This window comes from Scyliorhinus canicula, chromosome 10, assembly GCF_902713615.1.
Source record: "Scyliorhinus canicula chromosome 10, sScyCan1.1, whole genome shotgun sequence".
NCBI classification, from domain to species: Eukaryota; Metazoa; Chordata; class Chondrichthyes; order Carcharhiniformes; family Scyliorhinidae; genus Scyliorhinus; species Scyliorhinus canicula.
The window spans coordinates 6,043,542-6,065,915 of NC_052155.1; the positions used below are offsets into that span (position 1 = coordinate 6,043,542).

At 48.5% G+C, this 22,374-nt stretch overlaps 1 protein-coding gene across 4 annotated transcripts in view; it reads right to left on the bottom strand.

The window, feature by feature from the left end:
• Nucleotides 1-22,374, bottom strand: part of LOC119972209 (zinc finger protein 521) — a 505,048-nt gene that overhangs the window by 42,680 nt on the left and 439,994 nt on the right. For all 4 annotated transcript variants that reach the window (XM_038808566.1, XM_038808569.1, XM_038808567.1 and 1 more), the window contains one exon: nucleotides 21,036-21,151. In XM_038808566.1, the coding sequence (XP_038664494.1) occupies nucleotides 21,036-21,151 (116 nt within the window). The remainder of the gene's footprint in view (nucleotides 1-21,035; nucleotides 21,152-22,374) is intronic.

Here is a 22,374-nt window from a genome sequence, read left to right on the forward strand (position 1 = left end):
GCAGATAAACCACATCAGCAAAAGCCAAAGTTAACTCTTCCCTGTCTCTGCACAGAGGGGCTTTATTTTGATCAGAGTAAATCGGGAGAAACTCCTGCAGCCTCTCAGTAGCACAGGATGTTGTCGGAAAGAGAGCCATGGACCAGGATTCCCCGTCACGAAGATCGTGAATCCCAATTGGGTGGAGAATCCCGCGTCGGGGGCGTTTAGTGTGGCGTTGGAGAAGGGGAAGCTGCCCGATGATGCAGGCACCAATCATATTGATACCAAAGAAGGGGAAGGACCCACTGGAATGTGGGTTGTACAGGCACATATCGCTCTTAAACACAGATGTAAAAGTGCTGGCTAAACTGGTGGCGGGGAGGAAGGTTGTGTACCAGGGGTGGTCACAGAGGAACAGACAGACTTCGTAAAGGGCAGGCAGCTCTCTAGTAATATAAGGCGGCTGTAAATGTGACCATGACTCCGTCGAGAGGTCAGGTACCGGAGGTAGTGGTGTCCATGGGCGTGGAGAAGGCATTTGACTGGGTGGAGTGGTGTATCTGTTTGAGGTCCCGGGACATAGCCTGGGGAGGCCGGTCGAAGCACTCGACTATCATTAACCAGTCAGACAGGCCCATCGAGTCTGCTCCGGCTCTTGGAAAGGACACCCTACCTAAGCCCACACCTCCAGCCTATCCCCATAACCCAGTAACCCCACCGTATCTCTTTTGGACACTAAGGGGCAATTTATCACGGCCAATCCACCTAGCCTGCACATCTTTGGACTTGTAGGAGGAAACCGGAGCACCCGGAGGAAACCCACGCAGACACGGGGAGGATGTGCAGACTCTACACAGACAGTGACCCAAGCCAGGAATCGAACCTGGGACCCTGGAGCTGTGAAGCAATAGTGCTACCCACTGTGGTACCGTGCCCCATGTAAAGGAAGTGGAGAGAAGTGGGGCTGGTCAAGGTGAGGGATCTGTACCTGGAAAAGGGGTTTGCCAGTATAGAGGGACTGAAGGAGAGGGTAGAGCTCCCTCTCTCTCTCTCTCTCTCTCTCTCTCTCTCTCTCTCGAGGAAGTGAGTCTAGATACCTGCAGGTAAGGGGCTTTGTGTGGAAGCTTCGGAAAGAGTTCCCGAGGTGACCGAAGTGTGCACTGCTGGAAAATGGGAAAACAATTTGTCCAAACTGTATAATTGTGTGTTGGGGAGTATGTTCCCAAAACTGTTCATGTTTTGTGACCATTTGAATAAGTTTAGAAGAAAATACACTTAAAAAAGAAAATGATGTGGTTCATAGAAGATGAAATACAGCCATTCAGCCCATTATGTCTGTGCTAGCCCATTGTGCCTGTGCTGTCCAATCAGCCTCACTCCTCTTGTTCTTTCCCTGTAACCTTGTGAATCTTTCCTCTTCCAATATTTATTCAATTGCCCTTTTGAAATTTATTTCTGAATCGGTTTCCACCCCCCTTTCAGGCAGCATATTCCAGATCAAAGCAACTCACCAAGTAAAATATCATCCCACTTTTAACACGATATAACATCCCGAGATGCTTCATAGGTCCAACCAGGGAAAATGTGACAGTGAGCCAGATATTAGGACAGGTGACCAAACGCTTGATCAACGAGAGAGGTTTTGCAGGAGTGGCTTACTGGAGGAGAGAGAGGTGGAGAGTTTGAGGGAGTGAATCCCAGAACTTCAGGCCATGAACACAAGACCTTCTCACTCTTCTCTTCTCTTCACTCTTCTTCTTTACTATCAACATCCCAGGGATTACCATCAACCAGAAGGTGAACTGGACTGGCTGAATAAATACTGTGGCTACACGGGCAGGTCGGAGGCTGGGAACCCTGCATTAGAACATAGAACACACAGAGCAGAAGGAGGCCATTCGGCCCATCGAGTCTGCACCGACCCACTGAAATCCTCACTTCCACCCTATCTCCGTAACCCAATAGCCCCTCCTAATCTTTTTTGGTCACTAGGGGCAACTTAGCATGGCCAATCCACCTAACCTGCACGTCTTTGGACTGTGGGAGGAAACCGGAGCACCCGGAGGAAACACACGCAGACAGGGGAAGAACGTGCAGACTCCGCATAGACAGTGACCCAAGCCGGGAATCGAACCTGGGACCCTGGAGCTGTGAAGCCACAGTGCTAACCACTGTGCTACCATGCCACCCTTGGGTTGCATTGGGTAACTCACCTCCTGACACCCAAAGCCTGTCCATTATCCCTAAAACCCATGTCAGGAGTGTGACGGAATACTCTCTACTTTCCTGGATGAATGTGGCTCCAACAACACGCAAGAAGCTTAACACCAAGGGCAGCACGCTGGCGCAGTGGTTAGCACTGTTACCTCACGGCGCCAAGGACCCGGGTTCGATCCTGGCTCTGGGTCACTGTCCGTGTGGAGGTTGCACATTGTTATCATGTCTGTATGGGTCTCGCCCCCCACAACCCAAAGATGTGCAGGGTAGGTGGATTGGCCAGGCTAAATTACCCCTTAATTGGAAAAATAAGAATTGATGACTCTAACTTTAAACAAAAGCTCAACACTATCCAGGACAAAGCATCTGGTTGATTGGCGCCCCATCCACAAACATTCAAATCCTCCACCACCAATAAACAGTGGCAGCCGTGTGTACCATCTACACTGCAGGAACTCACAAAGGTTCCTTAGACAGCACCATCCAAACCAATGACCATGACCATCTGAAGGACAAGAGCAGCAGATACCTGGGGACCCCACCACCTGGAGGTTCCCCTCCAAGTCACACCATCCTGTTATGGGCCAGCGTTTAGAGAATCCCAAAGTGTATCATGGAGTTCACCTGACCCACAACTTTTAATAGATTGTGGTATGGGGAGCACACGGCCCACTCTACAGGTGTGGTACAGCATAAAATGGACCAGTGGTTTTTAAAACAAACAGTGAATATCTTAGCAACCAGTAAATTAAATACACCTCCCAAAGAATACAACACTAAGTAATCTGTATGCTGTCCTTTTACACCCAAAAGACTTAACAAACCTTCAAACAGGAGCACATTAGGTTTACATTTAATACTGAGACCTTTTTACAATTCTGAGTTCGCCAAATGATCCATAGATAGTCTTTGGATGGCAGAGATCAACAGCAGTGAGCTCACTGAAAACCACTGACAAGCCCAAGCTTTTTCTCAAACTGAAACTAAAAAGCAGAAGTAGAGCTCAGCTCCACCCACACTCTGACATCACTCCAGTAACATGAGCAGCTGCATTTCTTAAAGGTACATTTCTTAAACACCCATTTCTTAAAGGGTACTCTCACATGACAACCCTGACTTGGAAATATATCGCTGTTCCTTCACTGTCGCTGGGTCAAAATACTGGAATTCCCTCCCTAACAGCACAGTGGGTGTACGTACACCTCAAGGACTGCAGTGGTTCAAGAAGGCAGCTTACCACCACCTTCTGAAGGGCAAGTAGGGATGAGCAATAAATGCTGCTCTAACCAGCGACGCCCACATCCCAGAAGTGAATTTCTTTTGAAAAAAATTGTTTTTATTAAAGCTTTTTCGAACAGAATTTTTACATAATAACAGAAAAATAAACGAAAAATATTTAACAAAACTAGGTGGCTGTTATCACTATACAAAAAGAAAATATACATTAAACAGACAGTTCCCCCTGAAGCCCCCCCCCCCCCCCCCCCCCGTGAAGTGAATTTTTATAAAGAGCGGACTTGGCCTTTGGTTGGATACACACAGTGAAGGTTCAGGGTCAGGCAATGGTACAGAACCTTCAATGAGAAGTAAAGCGTTTGTTATGAAAAAGGGAACTAGATACCGTGGGGGACAGATTCAGCAACACGAGATATGGTGGTCCACCGTTTCTGACCAGAGGACTTTGGGACGGGCCCAGAATCACAGCATGGACCATTCGGCCCATCCTGCCTGCGCCGGCTCTCCAAACGAGCTCTTATCCAGCCCATCGATTCAACGCTTGGCTATGAGAATACAGGAAACAGAGAAGAACTGTGTCCCGCCAGGCGTTGCCTAGATCTAATGTACTGCACAGTCGAACCGCGTTAATCAGGCAGTGATGTCCTGTCCCCAGGGTGGCAGGATTTCGACAGTGAAGTGGGGTTTGTAGTTTCCATTAACCTTTAGACTTCAGCATTTAGGAGACCTTTACAATGTTGCAAATCCATGCACAGCTTAATGATGGTGTACCGCACAATGCAGACGCTGTGTATAAATCCTACCTTAAGTCATGCTTTCAACTAAGTTTAAAGCGGTACAATTCCGTTCTAACTTATCTACTCCCACTTAACCACACAGCCGTGTGACAGAGATCTTGCGATCGTCATACACCCCACGCCCGCCCCCGGACGCAACATGGGAATAGCAGGAGACTGTTTAAAAAGCTCAACCCTATCCTGCCATTGTTTCAGGTCAAGGTTGACCTGTAGGCAGCACGGTAAGACAAGTGGCTAGCACTGTGGCTTCACAGCTCCAGGGTCCCAGGTTCGATTCCCCGCTGGGTCACTGTCTGTGCGGAGTCTGCACCTTCTCCCCGTGTCTGCGTGGGTTTCCTCCGGGTGCTCCGGTTTCCTCCCACAGTCCAAAGATGTGCAGGTTAGGTGGATTGGCCATGATAAATTGCCCCTTAGTGTCCAAAAAGGTTAGGAAGGGTTATTGGGTTCCGGGGATAGGGTGGAAGTGAGGGTTTCAGTGGGTCGGTGTAGACTCAATGGGCCGAATGGCCTCCTTCTGCACTGTATGTTCTATGTATGTTCTATGCATCTCAGCTCCATCCACCCACCTTTATACTTTCACCCAACAAAATATCTATTCATCTCGGTTTGGACATTTTCAATTGACCGGCAACCTGAATTTCCAGATTTCCACTGCTCTTTGTGCTCCCGGACATTTAGACTGGTCGCCCAGAGAACCAAGGCAATCCTCTGGGGTCCCAGGTTCAAATCCCAGCAAGGCTGATGGGGAAATTTGAATTCAATAAAAATCTGATGACCATGAAACCACTGTCGAAAAAATCCATCTGGGTCACTAATGTCCTCTAGGGAAGGAAATCTGCCGTCCTTACCCGGTCTGGCCTACACGTGACTCCAGACCCACAGCAACGTGGTTGGCTCTTAGCTGCCCCTCAGAAATGGCCGAGCGAGACACTCAGTTCAAGGGCAATTTGGGATGGGCAGTAAATGCTGACCCAGCCCCAGCGACGCCCACGTCCCGGGAAAGAATTAGGAAACGATGAACGGCTTGGCTCTCACCTTGAGATTCATTGCTCACGGCCCCCATTGGAATTTTCCCAATGCGCGGATCCACCTTCTTCCCCCAACATGAACTGTTTGGAAATCTCATTGCTCTTCATGGGAGCTTGCTGTGTGTGCAAATTTCTGCTGCGTTTCCTACATTGGAACAATGACTGAGTTTCAAAAAACCACTTCACCAGTTCTAAAACGCTTCAGACGATCATGAGGTCATGAAAGGCCCTATATAAATGCTTCATCCCTCCGTTTCTCACCTTGCGTTCTTGCACTTGACTTGTGTGGAAGACAGACACGAGCTTGACGGTGAGGCTGACTGGCCTGTTTCTGTGACGTCAATTGTGGACAGCTGCAGCACCAGAGGGTGGAGGCCACCCTGTCTGTGCTGACTTTGCCAAACCCATAGCTTCAGAGATTGAAGATCAGCCTCCAGGAAGCTGCCGTGCGTGACCGTGGGGAATAATCGTCGGAATATTAAAAGAGACGGGGATTTTTATTGACATTTTACATGACCATTCCTCCTCACCGTGTATAATAAATATTGGAAATCGGGGCGCAAAAGGGCTGTTTGGCCGTCAGTCAGGCCTCATCCAATTGGGCAATGAGTCTTTTTTTTGCTTTCCAATTGTAGGGAGGTCATAGGTCACGAGGATGGATGTGTTGGCCGACTAATGGCTGGAGGGTGAGGTCAAACCGTGAAACGAAGCCTCCAGGAATGCACAGTTGCCAACCTTAGTCCCACACCCCTGCCTTTCGTCCGTAACTCTTCCCATTCCCTTTCCTCGCCCTCAAGTACCCCCCCCCCCTTTGAATGTTCTTTGCAGGATTGGCTCAACCCTCTCCCCCCACCCCACCCTGATGGTCATCCTCCACTGAAGATCTCCAGCGTTAGCTACGGGTCCGCTTTCAATATTCTGCAGCCGCTGACCCCCGCGGCAGGTTTGTGATCCGTTGAAAACGATGGCTTCAATCAGAATCGGCAGGAAAGGTGCCGGACGGAGTCGGCAACAGCATCTTCTGCACAAATTCTGCAGTTTTCTGGCAGGGGCCCACACCACGGTGCTGGATTCTCTGTGCATGAATATTTCAGCGCCTTTGTTTCTTGTGTGGGGGTTTTTTTTTTGTTGAAATCTTTGGCTGCAAATGTTTTTTTTTTTTTCCCCTCGTGGTCCCAGAATAATAACGTGGAAACGTCTCGTCCATTGACGAACGAGTGGCAAAAGAAAAAAAAAAAAATTGATTTCCGCCAGACGAGAATTAAATTTTGGAAATGAAGGCGACTCGTCAAGAATGTAAACGGTGTTAAACGTTTACACGCTCTCTCTCTCTCTCTCTCTCTCTAGCCACCTGCGGAGGGAAAGGTCGCCCGGATATCTACCTTTTGGAATGCGGAAGACGCTCCTGCGAGAGTGGGAAATGGAGGCTGGAAATTCGCTCTCGGTGTCAGGACTGCTGGCCCGGGGGGGGGGGGGGGGGGGCGGTCCTCGATGAGGGAAGCTTGGCTCAGGAAGGGAGGGGTGGGGGTGAGTGGGAGGGAAGAGGGGTGAGTGAAACGTCGAGAGAGGCCCATTGAGTGAGTTAATCAGCTTCAGCCTCTGACGTGGAACAAGGGCCCTTTGAGGGATGATTATGGAGCAGATCCTCCTTCACCCAGAACAAAAAGAGTGGGGGGCAGGGGGGGGGGGGGGGGGGGGGGGAGGAAAGCAACGAGCAGCCTCTTACAAACTGGGGTTTGCTCGGAGGAAATTTCACCTGTCACGGAGACCTGTCAGGGTTTTAAAATGTCAGCGTGTTGCAGACAGAAAATAAATAATAAGAACTGACCGTGCTCTGGATTGAACTGCACAACTGCACCGTCTCAAATGATTCTTCACGCCCTGGAGATTCCCGAAACATATCTAAAGCATGTCCTTTCTGTGCTGGTTTTTACTGTAGGATTGAGTGCAAGAAAAATGAGCATGTCCTCGCTCTGGGCTATCAAAATGCTGCTTCGCATTGCCCTTTGAGAAATTCTACCTGTCATAGATCTGTCAAGAGTTCAGCATTTGCAGTCTGCTCAGGCACTCAGTGTCCTACATCTCTGGAGACTTTGTTGGATTCAAAATTCAGCAGAAAAGAAAGAAAAGAGGTGGTTGATGGTTAGAGGCCTGTGTTGTCTATTTTTTTTTTGTTGTTGTTCGTGTTACACATGAGGAAACAGCAGAGTTACAACCTGATATAATGCGGTTGTCACTGTGCAATGGAGTGATCACAGCAGCCACCAGTCATGGCCGGTGACAGAGGGAGGGCACAGCGACGCGGGGTTGCCGTGCTTGCTCGGGGTGGGCAAGGGTTTGCGCCTTCAGCCGCGTCTGTCAACACGGCACCGGAGGGTGGGGAGGGCGGGGGGAGATCTTACCCTCTCCGTCAGCAAGACCGCCTACTTCATTTGTGGGATGTAGGTTTTGCCGACAAGGCCAGCATTTCTTGCCCATCCCCAATTATCCTTGTGTCGCAGAATCCTAGGACGCGATCTAACGGCCCGATGGGAAAGGCCTCTCACGAGATTTACCCAGCTCGCCAGGCTCCGCGAGATCTAACGAGATCTTGCGAGACATCGTAATCTGGATCGGGGGCTGCAATGGGTTCAATGAAAATCGCTTATTGTCACGAGTAGGCTTCAAATGAAGTTACTGTGAAAAGCCCCTAGTCGCCACATTCCGGCGCCTGTTTGCGGAGGCTGTTACGGGAATCGAACCGTGCTGCTGGCCTGCCTTGCTCTGCTTTCAAAGCCAGCGATTTAACCCAGTGTGCAGATTTAAATATGTCTCCGCCAGATCTAACCAGCCCCCGGTGATCTAACAGCCTTGACGAGCAGGCCCCAACCGGGCAGAGTTTAGCACTGGTCCCCACAAACGGGGACCAGGCGGAACGATACTTGGGTGGGGGAGGGGGGGTCTCCCCGTGACTGGAGGCCCCCGGGTGATTGGCCTCTGGGAAGGGTAACACCCCAGCACTGCTGATGCCACCCGGGCACCTTGGCACTGCCAGGGTGCCCACCTGACACTGCCGGCATGCCAGGGCCAAAGTGGAATTTTGCCCACGTCAGGTATCGGGGACAGGTCTGGCCTGCCCTTATGAGGTGGGGTGCAGGTGGCTCAGGTGAGGTGGGGCGTTGGGGGAGTCTGGAGGCTGCGTTGAGGGATCAAGTGATCAGGACGCCATTTGAAAATGACGGGCAGCGCTCCCCAGTGCAGGAAATGAAGGTAAGTGCGACCTTGGTGGGGCCTTCCCTGCGAGTCCCGTTCAATAGTGAAGTTGTTCCCCTCGCTGAACCTGCCCACAACAAAACTCTTTTCTTTGGTAAATTGTGCCCATAGAATCCCTATAGTGCAGGAGACCATTCAGCCCATCAAGTCTGCACCGATCCACTGAAAGAACATCTTACCTCGGCCCACTCCCCCGCACTATCCCCGTAACCCCACCTAACCTGCACATCTTTGGACTGTAGGAGGAAACCAGAGGAAACCCACGCACACACGGGGAGAACGTGCAGACTCCGCACAGACAGTGACCCAAGGCCGGAATCGAACCCGGGACCCTGGAGCTGTGACGCAGCAGTGCTAACCATTGTGCCACCGTGCTGCAGAAACTCTCATCCATGCCTCTGTTGCCTCCAGGCTCCATTTGCACCCCTTTGTAAATTAGAGCCTATGCAAAATATTCTGTCGTCCTGACCCATCACCCACGTTCTCGCTGACCTGCAATGTCTCCCTGTGCAGCAACACCCTGATTTTAAGATTCTCAAATCCCTCTTGGCTTCACCTTTCCCTGTCTCTAATCTGCCGCATCCTCGGATTCTGGCCTCTTGAGCATTCCTGAGTTTAATCGCTCCACCCCCGGCAGCCGTGCCTTCTGCTGCCTGGGTCCCGAGCTGTGGGATCCCTCCCGTACCCTCTCCGACTGAACTGATCTCTCCACACATCTCCTCTGCTGAGTAGTACTACTGTCCGTATGCTTCACCCGATGCCTGTGCCCATGTATTTACATTGTGTATTTATGTATGTCCTATGTTTTTCACGTATAGAACTGTCTGCAGAACAATACTTTTCACTGTACCTCGGTACACGTGACAATAAACAAATCCAAATCCACCCCGCTCTGCTCCTTTTAGATGTTCCTTAATGCCAACCCTTTGACCAGGTTTGTGATCACCTGTTCTATTACGTCCTCCTGGGTCTAATTAATTTGGTAACTGCTCCTGGATGTTTGGGATGTTTTACTGCATTAACGATGCTGTCTAAATACAAGCTGTTGTTTTTAAAGAGTCACCCATGAAATTAGTTTTAAAAAATTAATTCACAGGCTCTGGGTGTCGCTGGTCAGGTCAGCATTTGTTGCTCAAGTTTCACAAACCATTCCTCTGAAAGCATTGACTGTCAACAGAGTGCCTCATTCAGACTCGGCTGACACTCCAGACAAACACAACGTTAAGCTCAATCACATCCAATCAATATTCTCCACTTGCCTGGATGAGTGCAGCTCCAACAACACTCAAGAAGCTCGACACCATTCAGGACAAAGCAGCCCCGCTTGATTGCGCCCCCTTCCACATACATTCAGTCCCTCCACTGCCGATACAGAGAGTGGCAGCCGTGTGTACCATCTTACAAAATAGAACATAGAACATTACAGCACAGTACAGGCCCTTCGGCCCTCGATGTTACGCCGACCTGTGAAACCACTCTAAAGCCCATCTACACTATTCCCTTATCATCCATATGTCTATCCAATGACCATTTAAATGCCCTTAATGTTGGCGAGTCCACTACTGTTGCAGGCTGGGCAGTCCACGCCCTTACTACTCTCTGTGTAAAGAACCTACCTCTGACATCTGTCCTATATCTATCTCATCTCAATTTAAAGCTATGTCCCCTCGTGCTAGACATCACCATCCGAGGAAAAAGGCTCTCACTGTCCACCCTATCTAATCCTCTGATCATCTTGTATGCCTCAATAAAGTCACCTCTTAACCTTCTTCTCTCTAACGAAAACAGCCTTAAGTCCCTCAGCCTTTCCTCATAAGATGAAATGAAAATGAAATGAAATGAAAATCGCTTATTGTCCCGAGTAGGCTTCAATGAAGTTACTGTGAAAAGCCCCTAGTCGCCACATTCCGGCGCCTGTCCGGGGAGGCTGTTACGGGAATCAAACCGTGCTGCTTGGTCGGCTTTAAAAGCCAGCGATTTAGCCCAGTGAGCTAAACCAGCATAAGATCTTCCCTCCATACCAGGCAATATCCTAGGAAATCTCCTCTGCACCCTTTCCAATGCTTCCACATCCTTCCTATAATGCAGCGACCAGAACTGCACGCAATACTCCAAATGCGTCCGCACCAGAGTTTTGTACAACTGCAACATGACCTCATGGCTCCAAAATGCACTGCAGGAACTCTCCAAGCACATTCCAAACCCACAACAACTAAGGAGAAGAGCAGCAGATACCTGGGAACCCCACCACCTGGAAGTTCCCCTCCAAGTCACTCACCATCCTGACTTGGAAATATATCGGCCGCTCCTTCACTGTTGCAGGGTGAAAAATCCTGGAACTCCCTCCCTAACTGCACAGTGAGTGCACCTACACCTCATGGACTGCAGGGGTTCAGGAAGGCAGCTCGCCACCACCTCTTTGCAATTAATAGGAGGAGCCAATAGTTGTAGCAGTTTGCCATAGGATTTGTGTCTGACAAGGCGGAAGGATCTTCAGGTTGTTCCTGCAAGGGTCTCTCTCCAAAGTGAGCAGCAAGTCATCCCGATTGCTAACTTTATTTATGAGTGGATTTTGAACTGTATTGGGTTACTATGTTGGAACATGTCGATAGCGAGTTAAAGGTTTTCCCCTTTTATTTAAGCACAGTTTAACTGTTAATTGTAAAGTTATTTAGTTGACGTTAATGTGGTTAATTCCGTGTTTAAATTAAAGTTTGTTTCAACATAAAAGATAGCTATTGGTCAGAGTCATCATTCCTGGGGTGAAGTAACCATTCCTCACAGTTAAACAAGTAGAAAATAATTTGAGTTCTCGACAGTCTGCGAACAAAAATTGGTGTCTGGTCCGGTACCCCAACTGGTTTTTGCCTGACATCATTCTATTGCTTTTTAAATGAATTAAAATTAACATTTGTAAGTATTAAACCTTCAAATTATTAATTTTAAGCTGTAATACTGGCTGCATCTCTAAATTGGAGCACGATGACTCATTTTCAGAGCTGCGTGTGACTTTATCCAAGATTGTTCTTCTAATTAATAAAAGGAGCAAGCACAATAAAGTTGAACAGAAATGTTACTGATGGCTCCAATGGTGTTTGTTATAAGTCACTTTACGCACATATATTTTATGTCACTTTGCCGAGATTGACTCAGTATAATGAGAGGTTTTATCAGAGGAATAAAAGTTAGTTGATGAATTCCCCAGGCTGAGGCTGGGAGATGTCTGGCGTTTAAATTACAGTACATGAAGCGCTAAGCGGTAAAGCACTCTAGAAATTGCTCCTCTGTCCATCAGCGTCAGTTCTAGGGAATTCGGACACCCGCTTTGCACTGACGAAGGTTTACAGACAAGGACCCAATGCTGGGATGGGGGAGAAATTAGATTTTTTTCGGCGGAGAATCAGCGGCCCGGCCGCGGACAGCGGCCCGCAACCAGCATCACGTCAGACGCACCGATGCAAATGGCGCTGTTTCTCCGCATCTCATTTACCAGCTCTTAGCCCATTGTCTTGTATGTCTTGGGGTGCACATCAAAACACTTAGAACATAGAACAGTACAGCACAGAACAGGCCCTTCGGCCCTCGATGTTGTGCCGAGCAATGATCACCCTACTCAAACCCACGTACCCACCAACCCCCCACCCCCCTTACTTTTTAGGACACTACGGGCAATTTAGCATGGCCAATCCACCTAACCCGCACATCTTTGGACTGTGGGAGGAAACCGGAGCACCCGGAGGAAACCCACGCACACACGGGGAGGATGTGCAGACTCCGCACAGACAGTGACCCAGCCGGGAATCGAACCTGGGACCCTGGAGCTGTGAAGCATTTATGCTAACCACCATGCTACCGTGCTGCCCTTCTTAAATATTATGAGGGTATCTGCTTCCACGACAATTAAACAACTCACTGGAGGAGGAGACTCCACAAATATCCCCGTCCTCAATGATGGAGGAGCCCAGCACATACGTGCAAAAGTAGAGGCTGAAGAATTCGCAACAATCTTCAGCCAGAAGTGCCGAGTGGATGATCCATCTCGGTCTCCTCCAGAGGTCCCCAGCATCACAGATGTCAGTCTTCAGCCAATATAACTCACTCCGCGTGATATCAAGAAACGGCTGAAGGCACTGGATATTGCAAAGGCTATGGGCCCTGACAATATCCCGGTAATTGTACTGAAGACTTGTGCTCCTATGTAAACAGTATTCAAGCCAGTGGTTGAAGTCAAAACCAAAAACCAAGCTTGTCAGTACTAAGAGAATTGATTAACTTCACTCAGACTCATACCTCCCCTTTCAACATCCAGTGTCCCAGTTGTCCCCTATTTATACAATTCTCAGTTGTTCCTCATTTATAATCAATCAAAGTATTTTATTAAACAACCCTCTTCACCCGTGCGTCTTAACAATTCAAACAATATAATTAACATACTGTTAACACCCTAGCCAAGCTGTTCCAGTACAGCCACAACATTGGCATCTATTTGGCAATGTGGAAAATTGCCCACGTATGTCCTGCACACAAAAAGTAGGAAAAATACAATCCGGTCACTTACCGCCCATCAGTCTACTCTCCATCATCAGCAAAGTGATAGAGCAAAGGAGCAGCAGCCCTATTTGACCCTTTGAGCCTGCTCCACCGGTCAATAAGATTGCGGCTGAATTGGTTATGGTCTCAGCTCCACTTTCCCATCGAACTCCCTTTACCCTTGCCTCCTTTATCTTTCAAACATCTGTCTTGAATAAATTCAATGACCCAGTCTCCACCTCTCAGCTCCTGACCTCATTCCAGCCTTGGTTCGATATGGAAAGAGAGTTGAACTCCAGAGGTGAGGTGCGAGTGACTGCCTTTGACATCGAGGTTGGAGGTCAGTCATCTCAGTCTTAGGACTTCACTGCAGGGGTTCCTCAGTTCCAACCATTTTCAGCTGCTTCATCGATGATCTTCCTTCCATCATAAGCTCAGAAGTGGGGATGTTTTCTGATGACTGCCCAATGTTCAGCGCCATTTGCAACTCCTCAGACAATGAGGCTGTCCATGTCCAAATGCAGAAAGACCTAAACAACTTAAAGGTTTGGCAAGTAACATGCGCCAGGCAATGGCCATCTTGAAGAGAGAACCTAACCATCTCCTCTTGACATTCAATGGCATTATCATCACTGTATCTATCCCACACTGTCAATATCCTTGGGGGGTTATCATTGACCAGAAACTGAACTAGCTATATAAATACTATGGCTACAATAGCAGGTCAGAGGTTTGGAGTTCTGCGACAGCAACTTACCTCCTGACTCCCCAAATCCTGTCCACCATCTACAAGGCACAAGTCAGGAGTGTGATGGAATACTCTCCATTTGCCTGGATGAGTGCAGCTCCAACAATACCCATGAAGCTCGACACCATCTAGGACAAAGCAGCCCCGCTTGATCGGCACCCCATCCACCACCTTATGCGTTTGCTCCCTCCGCCACTGATGCACAGTGGCATCGACAAGGCGCACTGCAGCGACTCATCAAGGCTCCTTCAAAACCCATGACCTCTAGAAGGACAAGAGCAGCAGATACCTGGGAACCCCACCACCTGGCGGTTCCCCCGCCAAGTCACTCACCAACCCAATCTTGTGTTCCTTCACTGCCACGGCTTTCAAGTCCTGGAACTCCCTCCCTAACAGCACTGTGGGTGTACCTACGCCTCAGGGACTGCAGCGGTTCAAGAAGGCAGCTCCCCACCACCCTCTGAAGGTTAATTAGAGATGAGCTGGCGTAGCCGGTGATGCCCACACTTTTGCCGCAAAGTGTATGGGTCATGGAGACTGTTCCCAAGCATGAAGAACCCAAATCATGGGGATGGTTTAGCTCACTGGGCTAACTCGCTGGCTTTGAAAGCAGACCCAGGCAGACCAGCAGCACGGTTCGATTCCCGTACCAGCCTCCCCGGACAGGCGCTGGAATGTGGCGACTAGGGGCTTTTCACAGTAACTTCGTTGAAGCCTACTCGTGACAATAAACGATTTTCATTTCATTTCATTTTCAAATCAAATAAAACTGGTGGGTGAGTCTTGAAAATGGGGGGGGGGGGGGGGGGGGGAATAATCAAGTACGTTGAGGAGGGGTGGGGGGGGGGGTTAACCAGGGCAATGAGGGGACCAGGAAACAGGAGACGGTCAGGGCCCAGGATTTCTGTGTCTGGCCCCATAGCCTATCACCGCCTCTCGTCTGCACTCACTACCCCCCCCCCCCCCCCCCACTCACCCTCAAACCTCTCAGCTCCGTCCTACTCAAGGCCTTAGGTACACAACTTAATTTGTCTTCTTCCAAATGTTAGTTTTTCTCAGATTATCATTTCAGAATCTCAGGAATTTCACAGCCAATGACCGAACTAGGGGCTGGTTTAGCTCACTGGTCTAAATCGCTGGCTTTGAGAGCAGACCAAGGCAGGCCAGCAGCACGGTTCGATTCCCGTAACAGCCTCCCCGAACAGGCGCCGGAATGTGGCGACTAGGGGCTTTTCACAGTAACTTCGTTTGAAGCCTACTCGTGACAATAAGCGATTTTCATTTCAACCTTTAAACACAGTCGCCGTCACGGTGCAGGGTAGCACAGCAGCCAATTGGTTCGCAGCGATGAAATAATCCATCTCTTTGTGATGCTCGTTGAGTGATAACTACGATCCCCCAGGACACTGGGGAGATCTGCTCTCCAAATACTGCTCACGTTAATCCTAGATGTAAAAACGATCGCTCGGCAGTACAGAACCTGAATATTTGCTGAAAAGAAGAGACATGTTGCCGAAGCTTTTCATCTGACACTCATCAGGACAAACACAAGAATACCAAAGTTCAAACCATCACTATAATCTATGCCACAGTAAAGGGTGCTGATTGGTCATCAGGCCTCTCACAATCAGGACTCTGATTGGTCGAGGCGTCGCCATGAAGAAAACAACAGGAAACTATACAACTCCCAGGTCATTCAGAAAAGTCACAAGGCTTAAACGTATTCCTTTCGTTGACACAGAATGGGTCCGTGAGTATGAATGTATGTTGTGTCTATAGGGCTGGTTTAGCTCAGTGGGCTAGACAGCTGGTTTGTAATGCAGAACAAGGCCAGCAGCACGGGTTCAATTCCCGTACCAGCTTACCCGAACAGGCGCCGGAATGTGGCGATGAGGGACTTGTCACACTTGTGACAATAAAAGATTATTATTATTAGATGAGCCATGTTACGGGCTTGGCTGACTATCCTGAATTGGTTGTTAGTGTAGCCATTATCGCACTCAGAATCGTTCAGCAGGTGCTGCCCAATTGTACCATCAAATTTAACAACAGACATTTTGTTCTGGGTTTTGCAAGCGTGGGTTGTGTTCGGTCTGTACTCAGCCTATTACACGCAGCCACAGGAACATGCCGTTTGACTTGATCAGCCAATCGCTGCTGCGTGTGGCCCAAGTTTCCTGTGCGGGGCCCATAAACGACACAGGAGGTGAGATTGTGACCGGCAGAGACACGGCTGGCACTAGATTTATCCGCGCTTGCCAATTCCACAATAACCTCAGAAAGGATTAAGCACTGACAACGGAATTGCAGTTTCCTGATGTGTTGAGATATATGTGTGAGGGATGAAGTATTTGTTTGCAAATACATTTGCAATTGTCTGTTTACGAGATGTGCGCTCTCAGATATTTCAGCCACTGAAATGCACATAAATTTCTGATTTGAAGTAAAAGGTTTCAACAGAATAGTTTTGTGCGTTTCTATGTGATGACTGGGCTGTAAAGAATATAAATATCATGCTCTGCAGATTTGGTGGCCCCATGGTATGAATTACCCTCTACTCATATCTCCAATCTCGAGAGTGAAAAATGCAACACACAGTGACAACATGCATTTCAACAGTGCGCTGCATTTCCATTCCATGTCAAGTTTCAGACAGAATTGCAAAATTGATTAGGGGACATAAACTTGAAAAACAGGTAAACAGAAACAAGCTCCCCTCGCGCGTTGCTCCAGATTAATCACAAACTGTATCCTCAGCCTCGTCTCCAAAGCTCGCCATGTTTCTAATGCCCTCCGTATCTCGCTTCACCTGCCATGTTGTTATAATGGTATAAAGGCACAAATCGCTCATAAAGGATTGGGTAAGCACATTGTGGGTTCATTTATTGAGACTAGGGCTCATAAGAGCAGATATAAATGAATGTAAAGCTTGAGGACATCAGCAGTGTGTGTACGTCCTGTGCACAGGCCAAAGTGAAACTGAGGCTGAATCACATGACCCACTTCCCGTCTCGGGATGGCAGGCTGCTATCCCTTAAAGGCTCGTTACAACATCCCCCTTATTTTTAACGATACGTCCTCCTCCTTCCAAAGAACTGTAACTATTTACAATACAATTCTTATTTCGTTACCAATGGACAAGAGTATTGTACTGGGGAATCTATGAGTCTCTACAGGTACACCCAGATCTTGTAATGATAATAATAATCTTACATTAACACCGCAATGAAGTTTCTGTGAAAATCCCCTCGTCGCCACACTCCGTCGCCTGTTCAGGTACACAGAGGGAGAATTCAGAACGTCCAATTCACCTAACAAGCACGTCTTTCGGGACTTGTGGGAGGAAACCGGAGCACCCGGAGGAAACCCACGCAGACTCGGGGAGAACGTGCAGGCTCCGCACAGACAGTCACCCAAGCCGGGAATCGAACCTGACATCCTGGCACTGTGAAGCAACAGTGCTAACCAGTGTGCCGCCACGATACCTTGTCTGGGGGTTACTTCAGTTGCTCACAGTGATCTGAGGGGTTGTCATCCTTCGATGATGTTTCTGGTTACGTTTGTGATCTTGCCCCCGATGCAGTAGGACTGTCCGGTGGAGGAGGAGCTGGAATGGACCTGATTTGTCCTCAGTTCTGCCTCACCATTGTGTCTTTGTTTGCAAAGGCTTCAAAGGACCTCAGTTCCAAATAACCCCTTGTCACCTCAGTTGGCAGCCAAGTACATTCCGAGACATTCTGGGTGAAAACCTGCTGCCCCAATTGTAAACTTGGCATTTCTGTACATACATTTTTATCATACATGTTGCTCACCTTCTGTTTTACCTTTAAAAGATGTTCTCTAGTTTCTGAGAGAGTTGAATTGGTAAGAGTAGGTGAATTGGTGCGCAACTGGTCTGCCAGACATCAGCTCTGCCAATGGTCGCATTTTTGTACTTAAAGGTGTCGCTCTCAAATGTGACACTGCAATGTGCGGATCTTGCTTGGCAAGTCTACATTTGAAAATTCTGGATTCCTCGGTGTGAAATATTCGTACAGCTAGGCTGTTAGATCTAGGCTAACGACGAGAAGAAGTAGTGTGATTGATATTCCAACTCTAACACCGATCCTAAAATGGTTTACCAAGAACTTGTGGACCGTTATCCATTAGGGAGTCTCGAGGCACACCAAATAAACTGAAAATAGCACTGAGTGTGTGTGTGACAGTTATATTGTACAAATGTCAAATAATGGGGTACTTGGTAAAGTGATCAATGCGAACGATGGACGTGAAGTGGGTCAGAACCGATTTTGGACCAAGGATGGGTAGGAACTTCATGTGGAATCAATGGTTCTTTATGTCCACTTGGCAAATGATCTTGACATGTCGCGCACTTTTAAAAATAAATTTCGGTAACCCAATTATTTTTTTTTCCAATTAAGGGGCAATTTAGCTTGTCCAATCTATCTAAACTGCACATCTTTGGGTTGTGGGGCTGAGACCCACGCAGACACGGGGAGAATGTGCAAACTCCACACGAACAGTGGCCCAGAGCCGGGATTCGAACCCGGGTCCTCGGCGCCGCAGTCGCAGTGCTAACCACTGCGCCACATGCCGCCCCATGCCTCGCACTTCTTGATGATGACTTCAACGTCATTGTTCATAGTTTCCCAATAGACGTAGTGGTATTGTCACTGGACCAGTAATCCAGAGACCCACAGTCATGCTCTGGCGAACCCGGTTCAAATCCCACCATGGCAGATGGTGAAATTTGAATCCAATCAAAAAACTGGAATTAGAAGTTTAAAGGTGACCATGAAACTATTGTTGTAAAAACCCATCGGGTTCACTAATATCCTTTAGGGAAGGAAATCGGTCATCCTGACCTGGCTCTTAAATGTCCTCAGGAATGGGCAATAAATGCTGGCTCAGCCGGCGACACCGACATCCCATCAACAAATATGCGACCGAAGAATAAAGATAGGTGGGAGACGGTGAGAGGGGCTGGGAGGAAGCAGTCAGTACGGAGATCCCGTGTGGTCGTTCCCCTTAGTAACAAATATACCGCTTTGGATACTGTTGGGGGGGAACGATTTACCAGGGGGTAAGCCATGGGGTACAGGTCTCTGGCACAGAGTCTGTCTCTGTTGCTCAGAAGGGAAGGGGGGAGAGGAGTAGAGCATTAGTCCATATGTTTATCCAATGTCCATTTAAATGCCCTTAATGTTGGCGAGTCCACTACTGCTGCAGGCAGGGCATTCCACGCCCTTACTACTCTCCGAGTAAAGAACCTACCTCTGACATCTGTCCTATATCTATCTCCCCTCAATTTAAAGCTATGTCCCCTCGTGCTGGACATCACCATCCGAGGAAAGAGGCTCTCACTGTCCACCCTATCTAATCCTCTGATCATCTTGTATGCCTCAATTAAGTCACCTCTTAACCTTCTTCTCTCTAACGAAAACAGCCTCAAGTCCCTCAGCCTTTCCTCAGAAGATGGGTTTGGGTGTAAAGTATTCTGTGCTGGTACCTCTCCACATGGCACCAACCCCTGTGATCAGGGGGAAATCTGATTCAATTCCTGTTCATAACTTTCCCTCGAACACATCTCCCAAAAAAAAACCGGTACATTTTGGTCTTTGAAGATATTAATAAAAAAACAAGATCTTGTGTTCATGTAGCGTCTTTCACAACCTCAGACCATTTCTGAAGCTCTTCCGGCCAATGAGTTAGCGAAGTGCAGTCGCTATTGTCATAGAATCATAGAATTTACAGTGCAGGAGGCCGTTCAGCACATGGATGTTACACAGTGTGCTCTCACAAACAGCATCATATTCCGTCTGTTAGTATATAATGGTTAGAGGAGGAGAGTCATTCGGCCCATCGGATTCACGCTAGCTCTCCGCAAACAGCAACCCGTTTACCCTGGGGCCCTACAAACTTCTTATCTTCAGATAGTTAGTGAATTGTTTTTTTGTGAGGAGGGATTGAGGAGACTGGGGCTGGAACATTCCGGCCACTCCTGCCAGCCGGGTCTTCCGGTTTTGTCTAGGCGGATGGGGGTTTGAGTGGAGGTCAGAAGAGTCGGGGCGACTTGACTGAAGCAGATAGGATCCTGAAAGATACCGACAAGGTGGACGTGGAAAGGATGTTTCCTCTTGTGGGCGGGGACGAGAACTGGGGGGGGGGGGCACTGTTGTAAAATTAGGGATCGCCTTTGAAGGACAGAGATGAGGAGGAATTCTTTCTCTCCGAGGGTTGAGCGACTTTGGACCTCAGAAGGTGGTAGGGGCGGTTTGGCTGAATATTTTTGAGGCTGAGGTCGACCGATTCTCGTTGAGGAAGGGAATCAGGGGTCGTTGGGGAATGTGGAACTCAACACAAACAGATCAGCTTCCATCTTATTTGGTGGGATAGTAGGCCCAGGGACCAAATGGCCTATTTGTGCTCCTATTTTGTATGTCCGTATGAAAGGCTCACCACTTCTGCAGCAGGGTTGGATAATCCCAACCTTCGGCTTGTATTCCTCGTCACTGGAACCATTTTCCTTATAATCCAATATTTAAACGATGCAATATTATTGGCTGAAAGACTCGTAGAATTTACAGTGCGGAAGGAGGCCTTTCGGCCCATCGAGTCTGCACCGACCCTCCAAAAGAGCATTCTGCCCAGGCTCACACCCTATCCTCATAACCCTGTAACCCCACCTAACCTTTTGGACCTTCAGGAGCAATTTTTCATGGCCAATCCACCGAACATGCACATCTTTGGACTGTGGGAGAAAACTGGAGCACCCGGAGGAAACCCACACACACACACACGGGGAGAACGTGGAGACTCCATACAGACAGTGACCCAAGCCGGGAATCGTACTCGGGTCCCGGGCGCTGGGAGGCAGCAGTGCTAACCACTGTGCCACCCAGAGATCAGAACTGGGATATTCAGGAGAAAATTTAGGAAACAATCCCTCAAAACGAAATTGGCTACGGTCCAATTAACAGTCTTAAATCCGCAATCAATAGGGTTTTTCAACTCAAGGGTTATGGAGTCAAGGCAGATAAATGGATATTGATCAACCATAGTTTCACTGATTGGCAGAGCGGAGCAGAGGAGCTCAATGGCGTGATCGTCTTCCCACCATCAGTCTACGATCCTCATAATGTCCACACCACGGAACAACTTTTCAAAAGAGGGTGATTCCTGGTGTAGGGAATAATCATAAATAACACATGCTGTCACCATGAAGGCAAGATTATTCTCAAATACCTGCAATTCTGTTTGGAAGAAAAACTTCTGTGGGCACTGTGAGCAGTCATAGATCTTGTCCTCCTGCCCATGAGCAGAAAAAATATGATGCTGCAACTTGCTGGCTTGAACGAACACTGGAGGAGTAAGAAAGGGAAAAGAGTTAATGGAGTGTCTGGGAGATGGAGCTCTCACTTATACACACCAGGATTACACATACACACTCTCTCACACTTACTCTCTCACACACACTCTCCCTCACACACACACTCACACTCCTCACTTACTCTCACACACACTCCTCACTTACACACACTCTCCCTCACACACACACACACACACACACACACTCCTCACTTACTCTCACACACACTCTCCCTCACACACACACTCCTCACTTACACACTCTCCCTCACACACACACACACTCCTCACTCTCACACACACGCACTCCTCACTTACACACTCACACACTCTCCCTCACACACACACTCTTCACTTACACACTCTCACACACTCTCCCTCACACACACACACTCCTCACTCTCACACACTCCCCCTCACACACACACACTCCTCACTTATACACTCTCACACACACACTCTCCCTCACACATGCACTCCTCACTTACACACTCTCACACACTCTCCCTCACACACACTCCTCACTTACTCACTCTCACACTCCTCACTTACTCACTCTCTCACACACTCTCCCTCACACACACACACTCTCTCTCACACTCTCCCTCACACACACGCACTCCTCACTTACACACTCTCACACACACACTCTCCCTCACACATGCACTCCTCACTTACACACTCTCACACACTCTCCCTCACACACACACACACACTCTCTCTCACACTCCCTCACACACACTCACTCCTCACTTACTCTCTCACACATACACTCCTCGCTTACTCACTCTCACACACACTCTCCGTCACACACACACTCCTCACTTACTCACTCTCTGTCACACACAAACACGATCCCTCACACACACTCTCTCACACACATTCTCTCACACTCACCTAGATGCACATACAGACACACATGCAAGGCATACACACAAACATACTCACACAGACACACAAGCACAGACACACACTCACACATACACTCCCACACACACACGCAGACACTCACACACACTCTCATACAGTCACAAACATACACGTGCATACACACACTCACTGTCACATGCACAAAAGACACACGCACACATTCATAAACACACCAACACACACACGCTCATTTGCACACTCACACAAAGACTACACACACACACACTTATACTGATGCACACACTCCGACACACTCACACAAAACCACACACACACTCTCTCACAC